This window comes from Liolophura sinensis, chromosome 8 (genome assembly GCF_032854445.1).
Source record: "Liolophura sinensis isolate JHLJ2023 chromosome 8, CUHK_Ljap_v2, whole genome shotgun sequence".
NCBI classification, from domain to species: domain Eukaryota; kingdom Metazoa; phylum Mollusca; class Polyplacophora; order Chitonida; family Chitonidae; genus Liolophura; species Liolophura sinensis.
Genome location: NC_088302.1, coordinates 49,004,909 through 49,023,806, shown reverse-complemented (window position 1 = coordinate 49,023,806; position 18,898 = coordinate 49,004,909). Strand labels below are relative to the sequence as shown.

Below are 18,898 nucleotides of genomic sequence, written 5' to 3'. Positions count from 1 at the left end.
GATAAACTCCGTGGTTTGAGGGTATCTCTGTCACGACAGCATGTGTATCGGGTCTCGAAGAAGTGATTCGGACAAAACGCTAACTTTTAGATGAGACATGCCAGTGGTTTATTGAAACTGACTCTGCCGTATCCCCAGGAGTTTATTTCCAAGAGAAGATCAGAGGTCCCGAGATGATAGAGTCGCCAACATGAGGGATGCTCTTTTACAGAAGACTAGGGTTATGTTGTCCACACCACTGCACCCCGAGGAGCTGTAAAACGCCGCACCAGAAAATAGGATTTGGCCGTTCAATCGATTCCCGCGGGTCTCCTGAGGAACACACTTGTCAAATTAGATTTGCTAATCCACCTTCAGCACAAGAAGAGAAAATATTGAACCAGGCGAGGTAGCTCTGCGTCCGCATCCCCAACACCATTTCTGCCGCTAGTGCTTCGGCAGAGGCCAATCATTTAGTGAAATGTGAAATGGAACTATCAAAGCAATGCCGTGCGGAAGGCTCTCTGGTGATTTATCCCGCCATTCCAATACACTGCGCGCAACAAACGGTGGTGAAGAATGCGTGCTCTAATGGAAATCACAGACTCCGTACCCGTTTTTATGACATCAATAACACTTTTCAATCCGGTTTCGAAAAACTACCAATTCAATCCGGGCAAACTAGAATAAGGCGTGGCTTAAAGTTGGTGCTTGGAGTCATGGCAAAAGGATCGGTAACCCCGGCTTCCTAGTTGCTTAGTCATCGGCACGGTCGCATGTGGATGAAGACGAAATATCACACCGGCTTTGGATCAATTTGCAATTCGCTTCAATCGTCCCTTGTCCCGCTGTAAAGAAGCAATCATTACAAAACGCAGCGGACCATGAAATGAAATGTCCACCCTTATTGGCTTGCCGCCGTCAGGTCAAGCTCGCTGGGACGGCAGACGAAATAACATTTTACTTCTGACCTAACATTACTGACGAATGGTTATTATGTCAGAGACGTTTATATGAAAGCAATGAAGGTCTTGGACAAGATATAAAGGTTCAGTCTGGCGAAGGCCAGGATTGCCAGATTATCACAGACATTGTCCCTAACATTGTCATGCCAGAAATAAATTGTTTTACACTGGAACATCATGATGACTATTGAATAACATAACCGGCTTTCAATGAACTGTCTGAAACGCTAGGAATCGGGTGTTTATCGCATATTGGAACATAGCCGGGTAGTCATTGTATGGATTCACATCCATTAAGCCTTCACTTCAATACCCTATAGAATCACAGCTCTGCTAAACGTAATCACCTATACAAACGTTGTTTTTATCTTTCAATGCATCATATCAGTAAACCTTATTCTTTTCAGTATACATTTGCTGGTGGAAAATATTGCTCCCTGATACTTCATGATTAGACTGGGTCAACTCTCGATAAAATGGTACATTATCCATCAAACGGCATCGATAAAATGACTTATTAATTCATTAATTACTTATTATTAATGTAACTGTGTTATGGTATATTTTAATACAAGGGGAGTATGATAATTAAGGTATCAAATTGAGGATATATGATCCACATACTAAGAACACTATTTTACATGTATCTTCCTGATTAAGAAAAAAATCTTTCTCCATTTTTGTTGACACCTGGTATAGGTTACACGTGTTCAGTTCTGGCAATTAGGCCCAATATTTGCCTCTGAATTGAAGAGTGAAGGAGCACTGATTGGGTAATACTGGCACACCGACATTTTAGGCTGTGGAGGCGCTATAAATTTCTGCACTGTTTGCACCTAGTTAAAACATATCAGAATTTTGCCTGCTTTGATTAGAACTGAACACTTTTTCCCAGTGTTACTCCCCCCACCCCCCCGGAGATTACGAAGGTAACAAAATGCTAGAGCTCAAAAAATGGTGGTCATAACGATGTTTTTCATATGTTGTAGTGAAAAGTGCAAGCTACAAGTGCTGATATAGCGTTGTACTACGGGGATATTACTGATGTTGAAGTTGAAACATTTACTACATAAATAGTAACGAAATTAAGTGCGCTCGTGTAACCTATACGGATGGCTGTTTCGAGATATAGATTCTATTCGATGAGTTCCGGTAAACAATCGTCAACTTCTGGAGAAAGTTAGGGACGTTATACAGTAAGAAGTGAAGCGGAACGTAAGTCCTACTGGGAGGTGGGCTAATGGATGTGGTCTGGTTGCAAGTGAAAGTCGTAACTGCATGGATGCTGTACATATGTACACTTATACTGAATGTGGGTAGAAAACGTGTGTGCCGTATTCAGATATATACACATCATATGGGACGCTACTCAGATTATCGTCTTGGTTTACGTCCTTGTAAAGGGTTGTTTCCCCTTAGCAAAAGAACAGTCAAAAGTTCTTTGCTATCTTATTCATTACACGTCTTATTATTGACGACCGCTTGTCTGGTAGACAGTAGTAGGACATCCTATGCTATTCTCTGCTTAAAGTTGACTTATTGACAGAGTGCATCGAAATCAATCAACCTCTTCTTGGGCAAATTACCAACCAGTTATTGTCATTCGTTCGATTTCTGGAGCAAAATGAATTATTGTGTGGTGGGCTCCATTCATGTGAACAATGATTTCAGTGATTATCTTGAATTCAACCGAACCTTCCTGGTCTGGTAAAATATTGGGTGAGAAAGGAGTGGTGTCCAGGGCCCTAATTATGAAGATTATAATCTGTTTAAACAGTATATCAGCGGGAGAGATTTTAGGTAACGTCAGAATGATTTCACCCCAACAGATTTACTGCCCTAGCTGATCTTCTGCCGGCCTCACGGTAGAGCTCAGCGGGTGACGTCAAAGATGGCCAACCAAAGTCTAGCTGGCCAAATTAACCTGTGAAATCCTACTAAAACGGTGTCATTTTCGACATGGATTCAATCTACACTGAAGCACATATACTGTATCAGTTTGAACCTGTAATTTCTTCCGATTTATGACACTGGCATCTCTGGGCAGACTTCAGATTCTGAGTTTTCATTCTTGAATTTGATCTTTGTCAAGGTATTTCCAACCGCACTGGCAATATGGTTTGGTAAACCCTAGCTTACACTGCACATTTCATGTATTTATCTTAGAATGCAATATTTATTTGCTATTCTTTCCCTCTGTCCGCTTCACCATAAGTATCATTCTATTTTCGATATATTCTAGGTGTAAGCGAAGACAACTGCCCGTTATTGTCCGAATAGCCTACATATATCGCTATAGAGCCGTGTACAATTTAAATGTTGTCAGTGTTGTTAGTGTGCAGAAATTTACTATCAGTTTTAAGTTCAGTTAAGCTTGAGGTACTAATCGGCAGCGGCTCAAGTAGTGGCCAGATTTTTCAAGTCCAACTTAATGTATTCCTCTCGTAGCCTCCAGATAAAATGGCAAGAGCGATATAGTGTCTAGCTTATTTCCCAAACTACCGAGGTAAATACACATACATGTGGCTCTAATACACCCACGTTACAAAAGAGACTCAAGTTTTGAGGCTGAAAAGGTTTCCCATGTCAGAAATGACCCCTTGGAGAAAAGACACACATGTAGTAAGGGTGTAATTAAAAGCAGGAATTGACGTGTAGTGGTTTCTTCATGTGCACTTCGCCATGGTGATATGCAAATTCCGTTATGCAGACATTGCTTGATTGCTTGATCATGGTCTAAACGCGTTATGACAGTCTCAATAAAGTTCGTGGAGTTACATTTACACTCCTTGAGTCCTATGATTTTTACGTCGTGACAACGAGTTTCCTCCATTTGCTAACATGATTCCTGTTCGAATGGTGAAACATGATGGTGAAACCTGGTGAAAAATGCTTTCGTCAGTCGTTATAACATCAAGAATGATGTCCGAAATGAATTGGTGTGAAGTGTGCAATAATAAATATCTAAGCTAACACATGGGATCGTGTATCTCATTTCTCAAGTTAAATAATAGATAAATGGCACTAAGGCGTCAACATGTCCGTATACATGCTGCTTTCAATGTGTGCCTTAGAAAAGCTATATTTTCGGATAAAATTTTCATCAACATTTTGTTTTAAAGCTATGGTGAGGACCGCCTACTTACGTCTGGTGGGGCGTCATGTCAGGTGTACGTTTGCTGTGTTGGGGTGGTACATCAAGTCTGGTGTACGTGTGCAATCATTGGGTGGTGCGTCATGTCAGGTGTACGTTTGCTATGTTTGGGTGGTGCATCATGTCAGGTGTACGTTTGCTGTGATTGGGTAGTGCGTCATGTCAGGTGTACGTATGCAGTGATTGGGTAGTGCGTCACGTCAGGTGTACGTTTGCTATGTTTGGGTGGCGCATCATGTCAGGTGTACATTTGCTATGTTTGGGTGGTGCATCACGTCTGGTGTACGTTTACTGTGATTGTGGGGTGCATCATGTCAGGTGTACGTTTGCTATGTTTGGGTGGTGCATCATGTCAGGTGTACGTTTGCAGTGATTGGGTAGTGCGTCATGTCAGGTGTACGTATGCAGTGATTGGGTAGTGCGTCATGTCAGGTGTACGTTTGCTATGTTTGGGTGGCGCATCATGTCAGGTGTACGCTTGCTGTGATTGGTAGTGCGTCATGTCAGGTGTACGTATGCAGTGATTGGGTAGTGCGTCATGTCAGGTGTACGTTTGCTATGTTTGGGTGGTGCATCATGTCAGGTGTACGTTTGCTGTGATTGGGTAGTGCGTCATGTCAGGTGTACGTATGCAGTGATTGGGTAGTGCGTCACCTCAGGTGTACGTTTGCTATGTTTGGGTGGCGCATCATGTCAGGTGTACGTGTGCAATGATTGGGTAGTGCGTCATGTCTGGTGTACGATTACTGTGATTGTGGGGTGCGTCATGTCAGGTGTACGTATGCAGTGATTGGGTGGTGCGTCACGTCTTTTGTACGCTTGGGTTGTGCCTTAATTTTTCTGCCGGGTGTTTAAATAAGGCAACACTATGTAGGTCCATAGAATTTAGGTTCGGTCTGCAAGAAGGAAAAAACATGTGAATGTATCTAAATCTGAATGACTACAGATATGTGGGCTAGAGGATGAAAAGATCTGAATCTGAAGCTCACTCTCATCCTCCGCCAATAAAGATGTTATAACACAAGCCAGCTGAACTAATGAATTTTCAGTGTAGCGGATTTATTTGTCTACTTGAGATACAAAAACAGAAGTCACAACATCCTTAACATTTCTGCTGTTTCAGTCGAGTTTAAAATAAGACATATCATCAGCCGAGTCTTCAAATCGGGCCGTTTTATCCACAAAATACCACACAGTTTAAGTTAAGACAAACCATGAAACTCTTAATGACATGAGGAGGGCGCTGCAAGGCCATTATGTACACCATTGGGCAGCCTTCGCGTCACGTGACGATAAGCCAGATATGCGTGGTAGTCATTTGCTGTCAATCTGCAAAAAAAAAAAAAAATCAACAACAACAACAACAAAAAAATTAAAACATATTTACGAATGTACATTATTAAACAAAAAGAAACAATTGTTTGAGAACATTATTACTCACTGTCCCGTGCAAAAATAAGAAAATGGAAGGAATGAAGTACTCACGATTTCCAAGCATGGTGAGAGCGAGTATCGATGGTATGGTAACTGTTCACGCCGATTTTGTCAACTGCCCGGATGTACGCCAGGTGAAGTTTGGGATCATAACCGTCGAGGACAAGGAACGAGTGCTCCGTTAGATGAAGATCAGGATAATGCTGTGAGTAAACAACATCAACAAGATTGAACGCAAATACGAGGGTGCATGCACAATATACAATGTACTAAACACGTACACATGTAAGACGTTTAAGTGCTGGGGCTGAAATCATATCGACTAAATATTTTTGACAAAACTTCACAACGGGAAAAGCGTTCTTAGTGCACTTTAGAGCGTCTAATACAAATTATTAAAATGTGTATATGTGAATTTTTGTAACGAAATGACATAAAGTCATAGTTTTTAATCATATATGTGGTGGCCAAACTTTGCCGCCTGTAACTGTGAGCGAGATGTTGTCGGCCTCTAAGATTTTCGTGGATAACAGAGGTCTGTCAAAACGGTAAAATATTTAACATATTTTATCTGATATCCATGTGTAACAAACTAATGCTTTACACCATATTTGTAGCTAAATTTACCGCTTTCAATGAATGTTCCTTGTGTCAACGTTAAATGCGGAAATGTACTCTGAAGCGAGAGGTACAAGTGAAGGGAGATAACTCCATATGAGTTGCTGAATTGTATTTATTTGATTGATGTTTTACGCCATGCTCAAGAATATATACGACGGCGGCCAGCATTATGGTGGTAGGAAACCGGGTGCTGAAATGTAAAGCAGCGTTCTTGTTAGATTCTAAAACTTATCTTGTTTCTTGATTTCAAACAGTTTGACACGCATTCTGATTTGGATAGTGCTACAAAAGATACTGATTCGTATTAAACTGTGGTTTTCAAGACAAAAGGATGGTGTAAATATATGTATCACTGGGAATACAGTAAAGACTATTGGTATCTCTATCAGCATTGGCGAGCACCCTCGTTAGTGAATCTACGGTATCTTAACATTATAGAAATTGTCTTCCATTGACATATGATTGTCATGAAGACAGTCAGCTATTTTGGACTCTACAACTTCCTATAAGTTAAAAAGATTATTTTAGGTGATTGTTGAATTATTCTATGCCATTGTATTGTGAAGTTTGCTGGTTATTACCTCCCAGATAATCGGAATTTGTTTCATATTTAATGTCATTCATTATCATTAAACCTATGTTAGGTTGTTGTGGTTGTACTTTATGAGATGTGATGAATATTTCTAATTTCGTTAGTTTTAGGAAGTATTGTTGTTACAGAAGTTGTTGAAGAAGTTAAAATGGGTGGTTTTAGCTTACCCACCGGTTAATCATTAGGATCAATTAACATGATCAAATAAATTACATTCTGACCGATAAACACACATTTCATGACATTTGAACCGTCAGCGGATGTAAACTAACTACGTTTGCGTCGGGATTTTCACACTAGCATCAATAAGAGCAAACTGACATTGTATTTTAAGCACTGATTTATTGAATTCACACATTTAACTGTATCTTTAGTGTAAAGTATTTGCACCTTGGCACAGTTTTTCAGAGGGACTGAGCTAATATTTTCCTTTTGTCACCCTCACGATCTGACGAAACTGACAACTGTCATAAAATTCGAGCCTCTTAAATGCACATTTTGGCAGGAAAATTTGAAACATCATCAACCATCTGCCGCCTTAAAATAAACTTTGAACATCGGGAAATTTGTGGATAAGACTTAATTTATGACCTAAACAAGGATCCAGGATCTATAGTAATGTATATATGTTGAAAGTTGGTGTTGTGTTTTACAACAAACAACTCCACCTTCCCGATGATCTTGAGCAATCGTTGAGTGTAATCATACAGCTCGGATTATACAAATCGTCAAGATCACTACCGGATTCAGATACTCATTTTCGTTTCTCTGACATATGGTTTCTAGTAGCCTACTCGTCTACAGAGAATCGTTAGGATTTATTTAGAGACGGCTGCTCTACAGCGGTATTTAATTACTCCTGGTTTCCAACGTTTACGAGTAACCCGCTACAAACTGTATCTACATAAGTGCAGTATACGTGTTGGTATACCCTACATGTATCACTTCATAAATAAACATGTACATTTTAGTTTGCTCGTACACATATTGGTGTACTCCAATATTTACGAATAAGTGAACTCGTACATCTTCTCAGTTTATTCTATTAGTTACATGGTAACCTAGTGATAGGATATCAACATTATATATATCAGCAACCGTCATGACGCCCAGGCCAATATGCGGGTTACTGACACCACATATTTCCGTATCCTGTCACTGAGTAACCATCTAACGAATTGGTCCTCCAAAAACGCCCATAACTTCAGTGCAGTAGGCCGATGTATAGGCAAATCTGTGTTGAACGCAGTGAATCAGAAATAGCATATAGGTGTACGTCCATGTCGACAAATGTTGTGCCTAAGTGTATAGTCATATGAACAGATACAATTAAAATGCAACTGAAATATACATTCTAATTATCGACAACTAACAAGGTTCATTCCTTTGTGTTTCTCAAACATCAATGCAAACTGACTGCTTCTCTTTGTATGAATCCGTCTTAATGTCACACTTTATATATTCTCTTTGATGCTTTGGGTTGAGCGTTGTTTTGGAAATTGGCCTTGCGTTTATTGAAATGGAACGTTTATTTTGGTTGAGGTGTGGTATACGAATGTCTGTTTTGACACCTAGATTCGATGAAAAGTTCTGTTGGTAAACCCCAATTAGCTGTCAAACTTACCGCCCAGCTTCTGCCCGACGTGTCCGACTGGCCGCACTGAAACTTATTCCCTTGTTGGAAGCAACCGAACCACAGGGCGCCATCTTTGACGAAGCTACAACGAGGCCCGAGTGGATTGTTTGGGAAATGGTCAGTTATGTAACGCTGGACTCCCCTATATTTTGGGACAGTGGATGGGTCTTGTCCAGTGTACTGCAGCATTCCCCAACTACCATATTTGCTAGGCGCTCCAGTGCTGGCGAAATAGTTGAACAGCCCTCCTGGAAAACTGTTGCCTGGTGCTTTGGCGATGACGTCATTCCATTTGTTTAGGAGCTCGTAAACAGCCGTTTCGATGTGACTGTCTTTGTTAAAAGCGATCGCCTTATTGGTCACCTCCTCCTTGTTAGCTCCGTTTACAATTGCTCCCCCTTCAGAGACGGACGGTCCAGCTTCGTATGTCAGTAACTTTAAACCATGATCCTTGAAAGTCAAGCATAACGTCACATATGCAAAAGGATGCATTATCTTTAAAACAGAGGATTATTATGTAGTGCATTTCCGCTGAATAAATAATTCGTGTCCTAAGACGTTCATAAGTCGGGAATTCACGTAGCAGCTTTGTATCAGTGGATCAAACCTTAGGCCCTATTTCCTAAAATCCAAAACGGCCACAGTCTATACCTTCAGCAAGGAAGGTATACTTAACAAATTTAGTTACGTCGTTAATGTATGTCACTAGGGATACTCAGATTCAGTATTAAGAATACAAATGTTGTTTTAATTCACTGCGCGGTACCAGCGACGTGCCTTAAAAGGTCATTTGGAGCCTCCGAGGTTCAGTTGGTTAGTGCGCTGGCGCCGTGAGTGTAAGTCCAGCTTACGCTGGCTTCCTCTCCGGCCGTACGCGGGAAGGTCTGTCAGCACCCTGCGGATAGTCGTGGGTTTCCCCCGGGCTCAGCGCGATTTTCTCCCACCATAATGCTCGCCGCCGTCGTATAAGTGAAATATTCTGGAGTGCGGCGATAAACACCAATCAAATAAATAATTAAATAAAAGGTGATTTGCAACTATATTTACTATTACCTTCCGTTACACGTTACAAATATGCACTAATATCTTGGAACTAACATTTTCTAAAGTGTTAAGTCAACGCTAAGTATTCCACCTACACTGGACATGTTGAGGAATTTCCCCCACGTCTTCGGGTAATTGTTATTGATGTCGCTCTGACAATGCTGTAGAATCTCAGCCATGGACATGTCAACGAAATTAGGCTGGGGAAAATAAAATTTAAATCGTTTCAAGACATAAATCGCTCAAATAAACATTTTCATAATTGGAATACTGTTTAAGTTAAACGAAATGAAAATGCAATAATTTTAATGTAGCTTTGAACATTGAGAAAGAAAAAGTGAAAAGGGCCAGTTATTTAGAAGCGTCATAAGTACTTACATGTACACCGCATTTGGGCGCTTACTGCTGTTTAGCAAAAATAAATTTTATGAAACAGAAGAAACCTTACCATTGAAGAGGTGGATGTTTTCTCCTGTGGTCGATAATTTTCACTACATTTATACGTTTTAACAGAGTCTTAACAATCTTCAATCTCACATCTTTGTCAGCGATTTTTCCACAGCTCATGTATCCGGTCACTGCCACGGCCCTAAACTTCTTGGTATTCTCCCCAAGGTGGTTCATGACTTGTCTGCTGTAATCGAAGTATCCCGTCTGCCATGCCCATATAGTGACCAGTTTCTCACTATCTCCGTATACCTAAAACAATGAGGTGAGATGCATGGATTATTGAACAGTTTAAGAATAATCACACGTGTACAACAAATATGGAAACAAATACAGTCTGACAGTTCTTCTTGTTTTATGTTGAGCATCCATGACACTTCCTGACACTTCCAACAATCACTGTGGTTGAAAATCGCCATTGTCGTGTAGATTCAATGCCATTTTAAAGCGGTACCAGTGACTGTTTCCAAAGAGCAATTTTCGCACCAAGTGTTGTAAAACCACCATAGCTACTTTTTGTACGTACGCTGCTCCAGATATCCGCCACTTCACCGGCACGTTTGTTGTAGAACTTGTAACCCGCCTTCCACTTTTCAGTGTCGAGATGAAGCTTGACGCCTTGTTCCTGGGAATACTTAGCCTGGCGGAAGATGCCATTCCAAACTTCGTTAGAGTACTCCACGTAAACCTGAAAGTAGGCGATGAAATCTATTTAAGATGGTATACAAGTATAAATAGTATAATACACATGTGTATAAACGATTTCCAATATTTTGAGGGAATATCAGACCAAAAATCATTTGTTTTCCACTTGTTCATATATTCGACTGGTTTTCAGTACTGTGTTTTAACAAATCGGAATTAATTTGATGGGTTCAGACGCACAGATTTACCTATATACTTGCAATTTGTAATGACGAAGCAATTTGTAGCAAATGTATCTTTGAATTAAGGCCCCTAGTCCTTTCTGTCATATAGGGTTCATCATCATATCATGCAGATATAGATTTGTATAAACATAAACGATTAGAACTATTTTGAAGGAATATCAGACCAAAAAGCATTTGTTCATTTATTTGATTGGTCTGCAGTGTTTTAGTATATATACAATATTTATTTATTTGAAATATTTGATTTGTGTTTTACATCGTGTTCAAGAATATTTCACTTATACCACGTCGGCCAACATTATGGCGGGAGGAAAGCGGGCAAACCCGGGGAAACCCACGACCACGCGCAGGTTGGTGGCAGCCCTTCTATATCTAGATTAACTTTCCGGATTGAACTATACATTTTTAACCATATGAGCGGAATGAGAAATGACGATGCAATTTGTGACAAATGCATCCCTGAAATAGGACACCTAGTTTTTTCTTTCATGCAGGGTTCATCACACTAAAGTCATGTATTTCAGTTACGTTTATGTCTGTACCAAAAGGATAACTGCTGTAACGTATTAAAGCCATAAAAGTAAATTGGTATACTTTAGACACTCACATTTAATGTAAGCAAGTGCTCCACCATGTGGCATCCATAACATCGTCATTATTCAAATGTGAACAGGGTACGTCTCTTATTGGTATAAATCAGAATGATATAGACCAAGGGTTTGTAATAAAATGTCATAATAACTACAGACCTCGTTGTTTTCGGAAGTGTTGACATTTGCCATGAAATTTGAAATAATAATACAATTTGCCAAAAAAAGAAATTGGATAGTTGTGTTGAGCAATAACCGTTGTCATATGTAGTATGTTGTGGAAGAGTACTGTAGTAATACGGTGCATACCTAAATGAGCACTTTATTACAAAAACTGACGATATAGTTTGCAATTTACAAAAACCCTCAATGGCTTTTGATGATGACTGTTAGCAAATTTCGTTGTCATTACAAATTCCATTGTATTTATATCTCTAACGCTACCGTAGATATTGCAGGTATTACGTTTCTAAAATTACCAGAAATTCGGGGAATGTTACTTTAGAAGTATACCTACATGTAGATCCGGTCTGAGACTTTTTTTCACTTCCTGTGCGAATTTCCTGACGAAGTCATCGTCGGCGGCATGAGGCATGTTAAACCAAGGACTGATCCCCATAGTATTACATAGCTGAATCATGTACTCCAGGGCACCCCCGGAATTGCCTTGTTGGGTGTGGAAGTCTGGCTTCCGACGAGTAGCCCATGTCGTGGGCTCAGGCTGTTGAAGAGATAGGTGAGTTTATAACTATTTGACTTCTTCATTCATTCATTGATTTATTAATGGTTCCTTTGCCCTTACACAGCTTGTGAATTTAGTTTATCTTATCAATGATTCCAACGACTTTGATAAAGTAGATTAATCCTTTATGTTTTTTTTTAAAAAAACACGAACATAGTTTGATATGTGCCAACTTAGAAAAGTAACATACAAGCTCTAGCATCTTATGACTTTCGCACACTGTGGTATCCACTATTCAAGGGGGGAATAACTCTAACTATATTCCGTGGCACTGTCTGTCACGTGATTGAAAATGAGAGCTGCCGCTATGTTGTTGACTTTAGAATCCCCGTCCTGTCTCTCTCCTAATTTACAGAGTTGTTCTTCCCTAAAAACAGCCATCTGTATGTGTAAATAGGCCAATGTCGGCTACAAATTGTAGTCCATAAAAACCTACGAGCGAGTAAAAAGTAAGCATTTATTAGAAGAGATTAGATTGTTAAAAGTGTCTGGTGCAGATAATTCTCAACGGCTGTAGATATGTCTTTAAACCCACCAGTCAGCAAACAGTTATCCCATATCTTTGTCACACAAAGCCAAGTTGACAAAAATGGCAAATAAACAAAACTATAAAACAAAGAAAACTGCAAAACTGAACAAAATGGTCCCATCCAAACAACGGAATTTATTTAGGCAACACTCATCGCATCAGCCTTTAAAAATTTCTTGCATGTTAACGTGTAAGCAAACACATTATTTCTACTGCAACCAGGCCTATTTCTTATATAACGAGAACATCTTATTTGCCGATTAGATATGAGCTCAAGATGTTATATGGCACTTAACTTTAGAATAAACATAATTAGGTAAAAGTGTGGAATAGGTCACCAGTTGATCACTTATGATCACTCGTTTTCAGCCATAATTTCACCTTTATGATCGTACTGTTACTAGGAGGGGGCCAATGTGGATCAGTTGGTTAGCGCGCAAGCGCAGCGAAATGACCCAGAAGCCTCTCACCAATGCGGTCGCTGTGGGTTCAAGTCCAGCTCATGCTGGCTTGTGGGTTTCTCCCAAGCTCTGCATGGTTTCCTCCCACCACAATGCTGGCCGCCGTAATATAAGTGAAATATTCCTGAGTACGGCGTAAAACACCAATAAAATAAATAAATAAATAAATATATGATACTATGAGGCACATTACTCACGCCGTGGCCATTAGTGTGCAAGAAGTCCATAAATCGGATGACAGAGTATCGCCTGAGCGGCTCCTGAAATACAGGGTTAAAGGGGAATTTCTCATATCGGTCCTCAAAACCAGGCAGCACAATTCTCACATTCCGCAGAGGGTTTTGCGGATTAGTTTTAGTGATGCTAAAAAAAATCCCCCCATGTCCCGGCTCAAAATGGATCAGCCATCGACCTGTAAAACAAACAAGCGAAATATCCATTATAATCACTATTTCACACACAAACACAATGAAGTTACTTCCCTTGAATATATTAAACTGACATCGTTGTTACGCGGGAAATGTATTTTTGCGTCACTGAGGATCCTTTTCATATTATTTGCTATCTTACTTTAGTTTCTAAGGGAAATTGAGAAATATGTTGAAATTCTAATTTGACTAACGCATGGATAAGCCCAAATTTCCATTTGCCTGGCACTGAGATTTTAAAACACAAAGGAAATTTTCACCTTTGAACTGCTTGAGTATTTTGTGGTTGACAAGTTTGAAGACGATATGTCCCTCTCCGTCATACAACAGTGTGTAATTGCTGTGGGGCTGATAATCGCCTACATTGCGGAAAAAGAGCTTTCCCACGACCAAAGTGCCTAAAATGAGGTTAACCGTGATTGAGGAAAGTATATGCATCATCGACAAGAACAGAAACAAAAAACTAGTTTCGATGTGAAATTTAAGATACATATAAGCAGCAGTTGCAATTAGATAAAGCAGGAGAGCTGTGCACAGTCTGACTGGTACCCTCCCTCTGACGCCAAATGGCGGTAATTGCTTCACATTCCAGGTACGCAGAAAACGTCAGGGAACCAGACTATGCACGATGTCTTTGAAAAGAACATTACATATTAGTTTTCCTGAGCCACAATTTGTTTAGCGTTTTATTAAACTCGAACAAATACACTGTTTTTTTTATGAGTGAAGATATAAGCCCTATCATGTTATTTCCAGGAAACTTAATATACAGTAGTCGTGAATCGTATCGTGAATATTTATTAACAAACGGACGTGACGTTAGGCACGTATTACATGACGTCATGATGGCGTACCATCCAAACTGGCCGGATAGCCGTCTGGTCGCAGGTGTAGTTTGCCCTGTTCTTGGGTGTTCCATTCATGGCGGTCTGTTCTCTGGGTAACCCATTCAGCCGATTCCTTCAGGGCGTCCACAAACTTTATCTCAGACGAATAGTAGTTTATCCCACCAAGGTTCATTCCCACGTTGACTCCCTTGTTCATCATTCTATTAGAGACGTAGATGAGTTTAAAGTTTTTAAAAGATTTCCATGTATTGCATGGCTGGCTGTGAACAACTGGACGAATCATAAAACATGGTGAGCATGTTTACAAAGTTGATATATTATAGTGCAAAATTTAAAAGGTGAATTAGTACAATTTATCCCAAGAACACCATCTTGCACACGGGTCCAGGTTATATGCCTATGTCTTGCACTGCTCAAGATTTAACATTATTAAGCCACGTGTCTTACGTGACAGGCCCATGCTTCCCAGCCAAAGGCGGTGTAGTTCCATTTTTTTCTTAGTTGCCAATACTCTCGCGATCAATCAATGAATAAAGCTGAACATCTGTCAGTGAGTTAACAGAAGAACTGCTATTTTTGTCGTACACATGATTAATATTTCAATTATATTTCAGCTGTCAATTTCCTGGGTGCAAGAAACATGTTATCTTCATTAATCTTTACGTGCCATGACCTATAAACGACGCAGGTTATCTACCGCGTATCATGATTATCTTTGTTTTGTATAATTTCCTTGTGTAGACACTTTAAATTGGTTTTTGTTTTCAGGATACCACCTTGTGAGAGAAAAGCCTATTGTAAATTTAATCATGACACTCGTGGGCCTCCGTAAAATACCTAAGTATTTACACATTCTTCTTGAAATGGCAATTATATGTGATTTGCGAAAGTTACCTTCTGGTATCCTACTTACGAATTTGGGTCAAAGGTCGCACACGTGGCTCCCTTGTAACCTTCCCAGCACTCACACTGGCCATTCCAGCAGTCTCCGTGGACACAGTGTGATTTACACCCACATACTCCCGGTCCAATACATTTCGCTCCTTCAAATACATACAATGCAAGTAATTCCTAAACTTAAGGCACACACGCGTGTGCACCCAAGCGAGGAGCTCTATCCTGACTTTGAACAAGGGATTTGGGAACAGAATTTCCCCTTCTCACAGTTCCTGAAGATCGTCAGTAATTTGCCAAAGGGCAGACGTTTATCCCAGACATTCCATTTACTTCCACCATAAAACTGATCGCCATCATCGATATAAGTAAACATAAATCACGTTAAATATACTAGTTGTCACAGACCACCAGGTGTTTTTACTGTTTTGTTATTGATATAGTTTATCCTGGAAGCCGTATAACTATATAACCTCTTGGTGATAAGAAAAACAGGTTCAGAAAAATCAGGGTCATTCACTAGCAAAAGTGTATTTGTTTCTAGCATCATTCAGAAACATGCTACTATAAATGTCAATTTTATTGTCTTATACAAAAATTGGAAACATCTGGAAAGCGTTTAGTGTAATTTTACTTACTTGAGTCCCTCTACCATTGCTTTACACATTTCCGTTCAGGGAACTATTCAACATCTGCCCATATATATCATGATATTCCCTTGCTTGTTCTCCAAGTTGCTACTTCTTTGCCAAGTCACTACTCCTCATCTTCAAAATTGAGATTCCCATACACATTTCCGTTCCGTACAATACTTACAGTTTGTACAATGGCAATCCTTTACACATTTCCGGTTGTCGCACCACTCGTTATCTAGACACATTTTCGTTCAGTACACAACTCTGCATCTGTACTGTGACAATCCTATACACATTTCCGTTAAGTGCACTGCCCGTCATCTGCACACTGATAGTCCCGTATACATTTCTGTTCCGTGCACTACTCACCATCTGCACAGTGACAATCCCATACACACTTCCGCTCCATGCACTACCTGTCCTCCATACAAATTTCTGTTTCGTACTCTACTAACCATCCCTACAGTGGCAATCCTATACACAATTCCGTTGTATGCATTGCTCATCATCTGAACAGTGACAATCTCATACACGTTTTCGTTTCATTCACTACTCACCATCTGTACAGTGACAACAGTATACACATTTCCCTTCCTTACACTACTCACCATCTGCTTAGTGACAGTTTTATACACACTTCCGTACACGACTCATAATCTGTTCTGTGACAATCCTGTACATATTTCCCTTCCGTACAGCGCTTAACATCTGAGCAGTAACAGTCCCACACACTCCCGTTCCGTACACTGCTCAACATCTGTACAGTGACATTCCTATACACATGTCCGTTCCGTACACTACTGGTTATTCCGCTACGTACACTACTCACCATCTGCACAGTGACAATCCCATACACCTTTTCGTTCCATACACTAATCACCATCTGCACAGTGACAGTCTCATACAGATTTCCGTTTCGTACACTACTCACCATCTGCACAGTGACAATCCCATACACATTTCCGTTCCGTGCTTGACCATTTCCAGCCTTCTTCACACTCACATGTATGGTCTAAAATGAAAATTATTCGTTGCTTTACATACACCTCCGTAATAAAACTGATGGAAAAATTATTAACAACTTTCTTTTGAAATTATCTTACGTCACAAATATGTAATTTTATGCATTATAGCTACATGTTCGTGTTGTAAAGAGATAAAGCCCATTCTCGGCAAGACACCTATTTGTCAACTCTCTGAGCAAATAAGATTCAGGGATGTGGTGCAGATGTGTATAACGAAACTACAAAACAGCGTACCAGACAAACCTGTTGATATATAGACGACGATGCATGGCTGCCAAGAGAAGGAAAAGAACTTGCCTTATCATATGCAGAATAAATTGTTGATCCTTTTATGCCTAGATGACTCATTGTTGGGTTTGAGTGATTCATTGCTAGGTTTAGAGGGTGTATTGCTTGAACGATTTATTACCTGAATGATTCATTGATCGAGTTGGCCATTTCCAACCATAATTTATTAATCGAATGGTGCATTTGTTGAATGTGTTATTCTTCATTCCTTGAGTGAATGATTCCTTGGGTGAATGATTAATTCACTCATCAATGCTCTTTTTATTCACTTGCCCTGTCATTTACTGGCTTAAGCTGTACATTGTACTTGATGACGGAACGAAGCTTAGCTTACATCTACATACAGCCACACTCCTGCTAATAGAAGCTCTGCTGAAGTATTTCCGATGTAGCATGACGGCTTTAAGCACATCACGTGTCTATATTACCTGTTTTACAAGTGCCATACCCGTTGCACCCACAATCGCCGGAACAGTCACTTCTGTAAAATCCAGAGAAACACTGGCAATGGCCCTTGGTCATTTGTCCATTCCAGTGACATTCTTCGTCAGCCAGCACGGCGGCCCTGGCGACAAATAATAATGTTAGGTCTTGCTGATATCCCCAGATCCATCACAAACGCTGGCGTGATAACACATAGAAACGCATTAGTGTATACAAATGTACATTAGCTGCGGAAACGAGGAGTGAAGTGGACAGCGATGAACATGGAAACAAAAGTTGCCGTAGGACGAAGTTCTTCTCGTTTTTCTCCACACTCCTGACGAAATAATTTATAGTAATTAAAAGTAATGAATAATTAAATGCTAGATAATATGTTACATTTCTGTTTTGTTATTGTTTTTCTAATTACTGAAAAATATAGCTTACAGGCCATCTCCGTGATGTGAATGCGACACCATACTTACGTCAACATAGCCGTAACGAATATTACTAGGGACCCAACCATGGTGCAGAGACGTCGTCGGGACGTTTGGGAGTTTGGCAGTGATATAATCAACTTTATCTAAAACTTTTCCCTAGCGTCCTTGATCCCGACACAAAATAAAATTCGCACCTGCAGAATGACTCGAGGCCTTGTGATAAGGAAATATCAGTTTCATACTGGCGCGGTAAATAATACCGCAAAGACTTGATAGTGGACACACAACGTTTCTCACCATTGTTAACCCTCTAAACAGTATCTTCGATTTTTTTTTGTGGATGTCACCATTCCCACTGTTTGTTGGGCTTTGTTGATAATACGCTGCCGACCAAACTTATGTGACCTTTAGCGCAGTATTACGTTCGTTTAGCACCTATTGTATCCCACTAATACTGTAAGGTGTGAATATCTGTACGTCACACGATGGGGACATTGGTCATTAACTTGCTGCAAGACGGTTGTCTACCCCGGGACTCAAATTTCCACCATTTAAAAAATGGCCAGTCATCGTCTAAATCAACAATTCGTGAATACATACACCAATAAATCGAATAATAAACATGCGTTTCTATCAAATAACTATATAAAGAAAACTTTTGTAATAAAAAAATAATACTTCATTTATCACCCCCCTCTCCCCCCACCCACACCTGGGAACATTAGGGCGTTATGGAAATTTCTCCCTCGAGGTCAGTCTCCCATATATTGAATGACGCGTTGCAGTTATCAGAGGTCTGTGAAAATGGCCAGTCACATTATAGCAAGTTTTGA

General features: G+C 40.0%; 1 protein-coding gene across 1 annotated transcript; it reads right to left on the bottom strand.

The window, feature by feature from the left end:
- Positions 1-5,150: 5,150 nt before the first annotated feature.
- On the bottom strand, positions 5,151-18,159 carry LOC135473936 (uncharacterized). The gene is made up of 14 exons (XM_064753892.1): positions 18,111-18,159; positions 17,631-17,767; positions 16,821-16,901; positions 15,274-15,403; positions 14,367-14,560; positions 13,773-13,910; positions 13,282-13,496; positions 11,870-12,073; positions 10,399-10,560; positions 9,963-10,124; positions 9,521-9,625; positions 8,370-8,831; positions 5,584-5,735; positions 5,151-5,427 (listed from the first exon to the last, which is right to left on the bottom strand). Exons 1-14 carry the CDS (start codon positions 18,149-18,151, stop codon positions 5,322-5,324), a joined length of 2,289 nt encoding a protein of 762 aa, XP_064609962.1. The 5' UTR covers positions 18,152-18,159; the 3' UTR covers positions 5,151-5,321.
- Between the last annotated feature and the right edge of the window lie 739 nt (positions 18,160-18,898).

Coding starts and splice junctions, on each gene's coding strand:
- LOC135473936 (XM_064753892.1), bottom strand. CDS start 18,151: ATGGTTGGGTCCCTAGTAATATTCGTTACGGCTATGTTGAC. Junction 10,125..10,398: donor TGGCGGATATCTGGAGCAGC/GTACGTACAAAA, acceptor TCATTGTTTTAG/GTATACGGAGATAGTGAGAA. Junction 9,626..9,962: donor GAAAAATCGCTGACAAAGAT/GTGAGATTGAAG, acceptor TATTTTCCCCAG/CCTAATTTCGTTGACATGTC.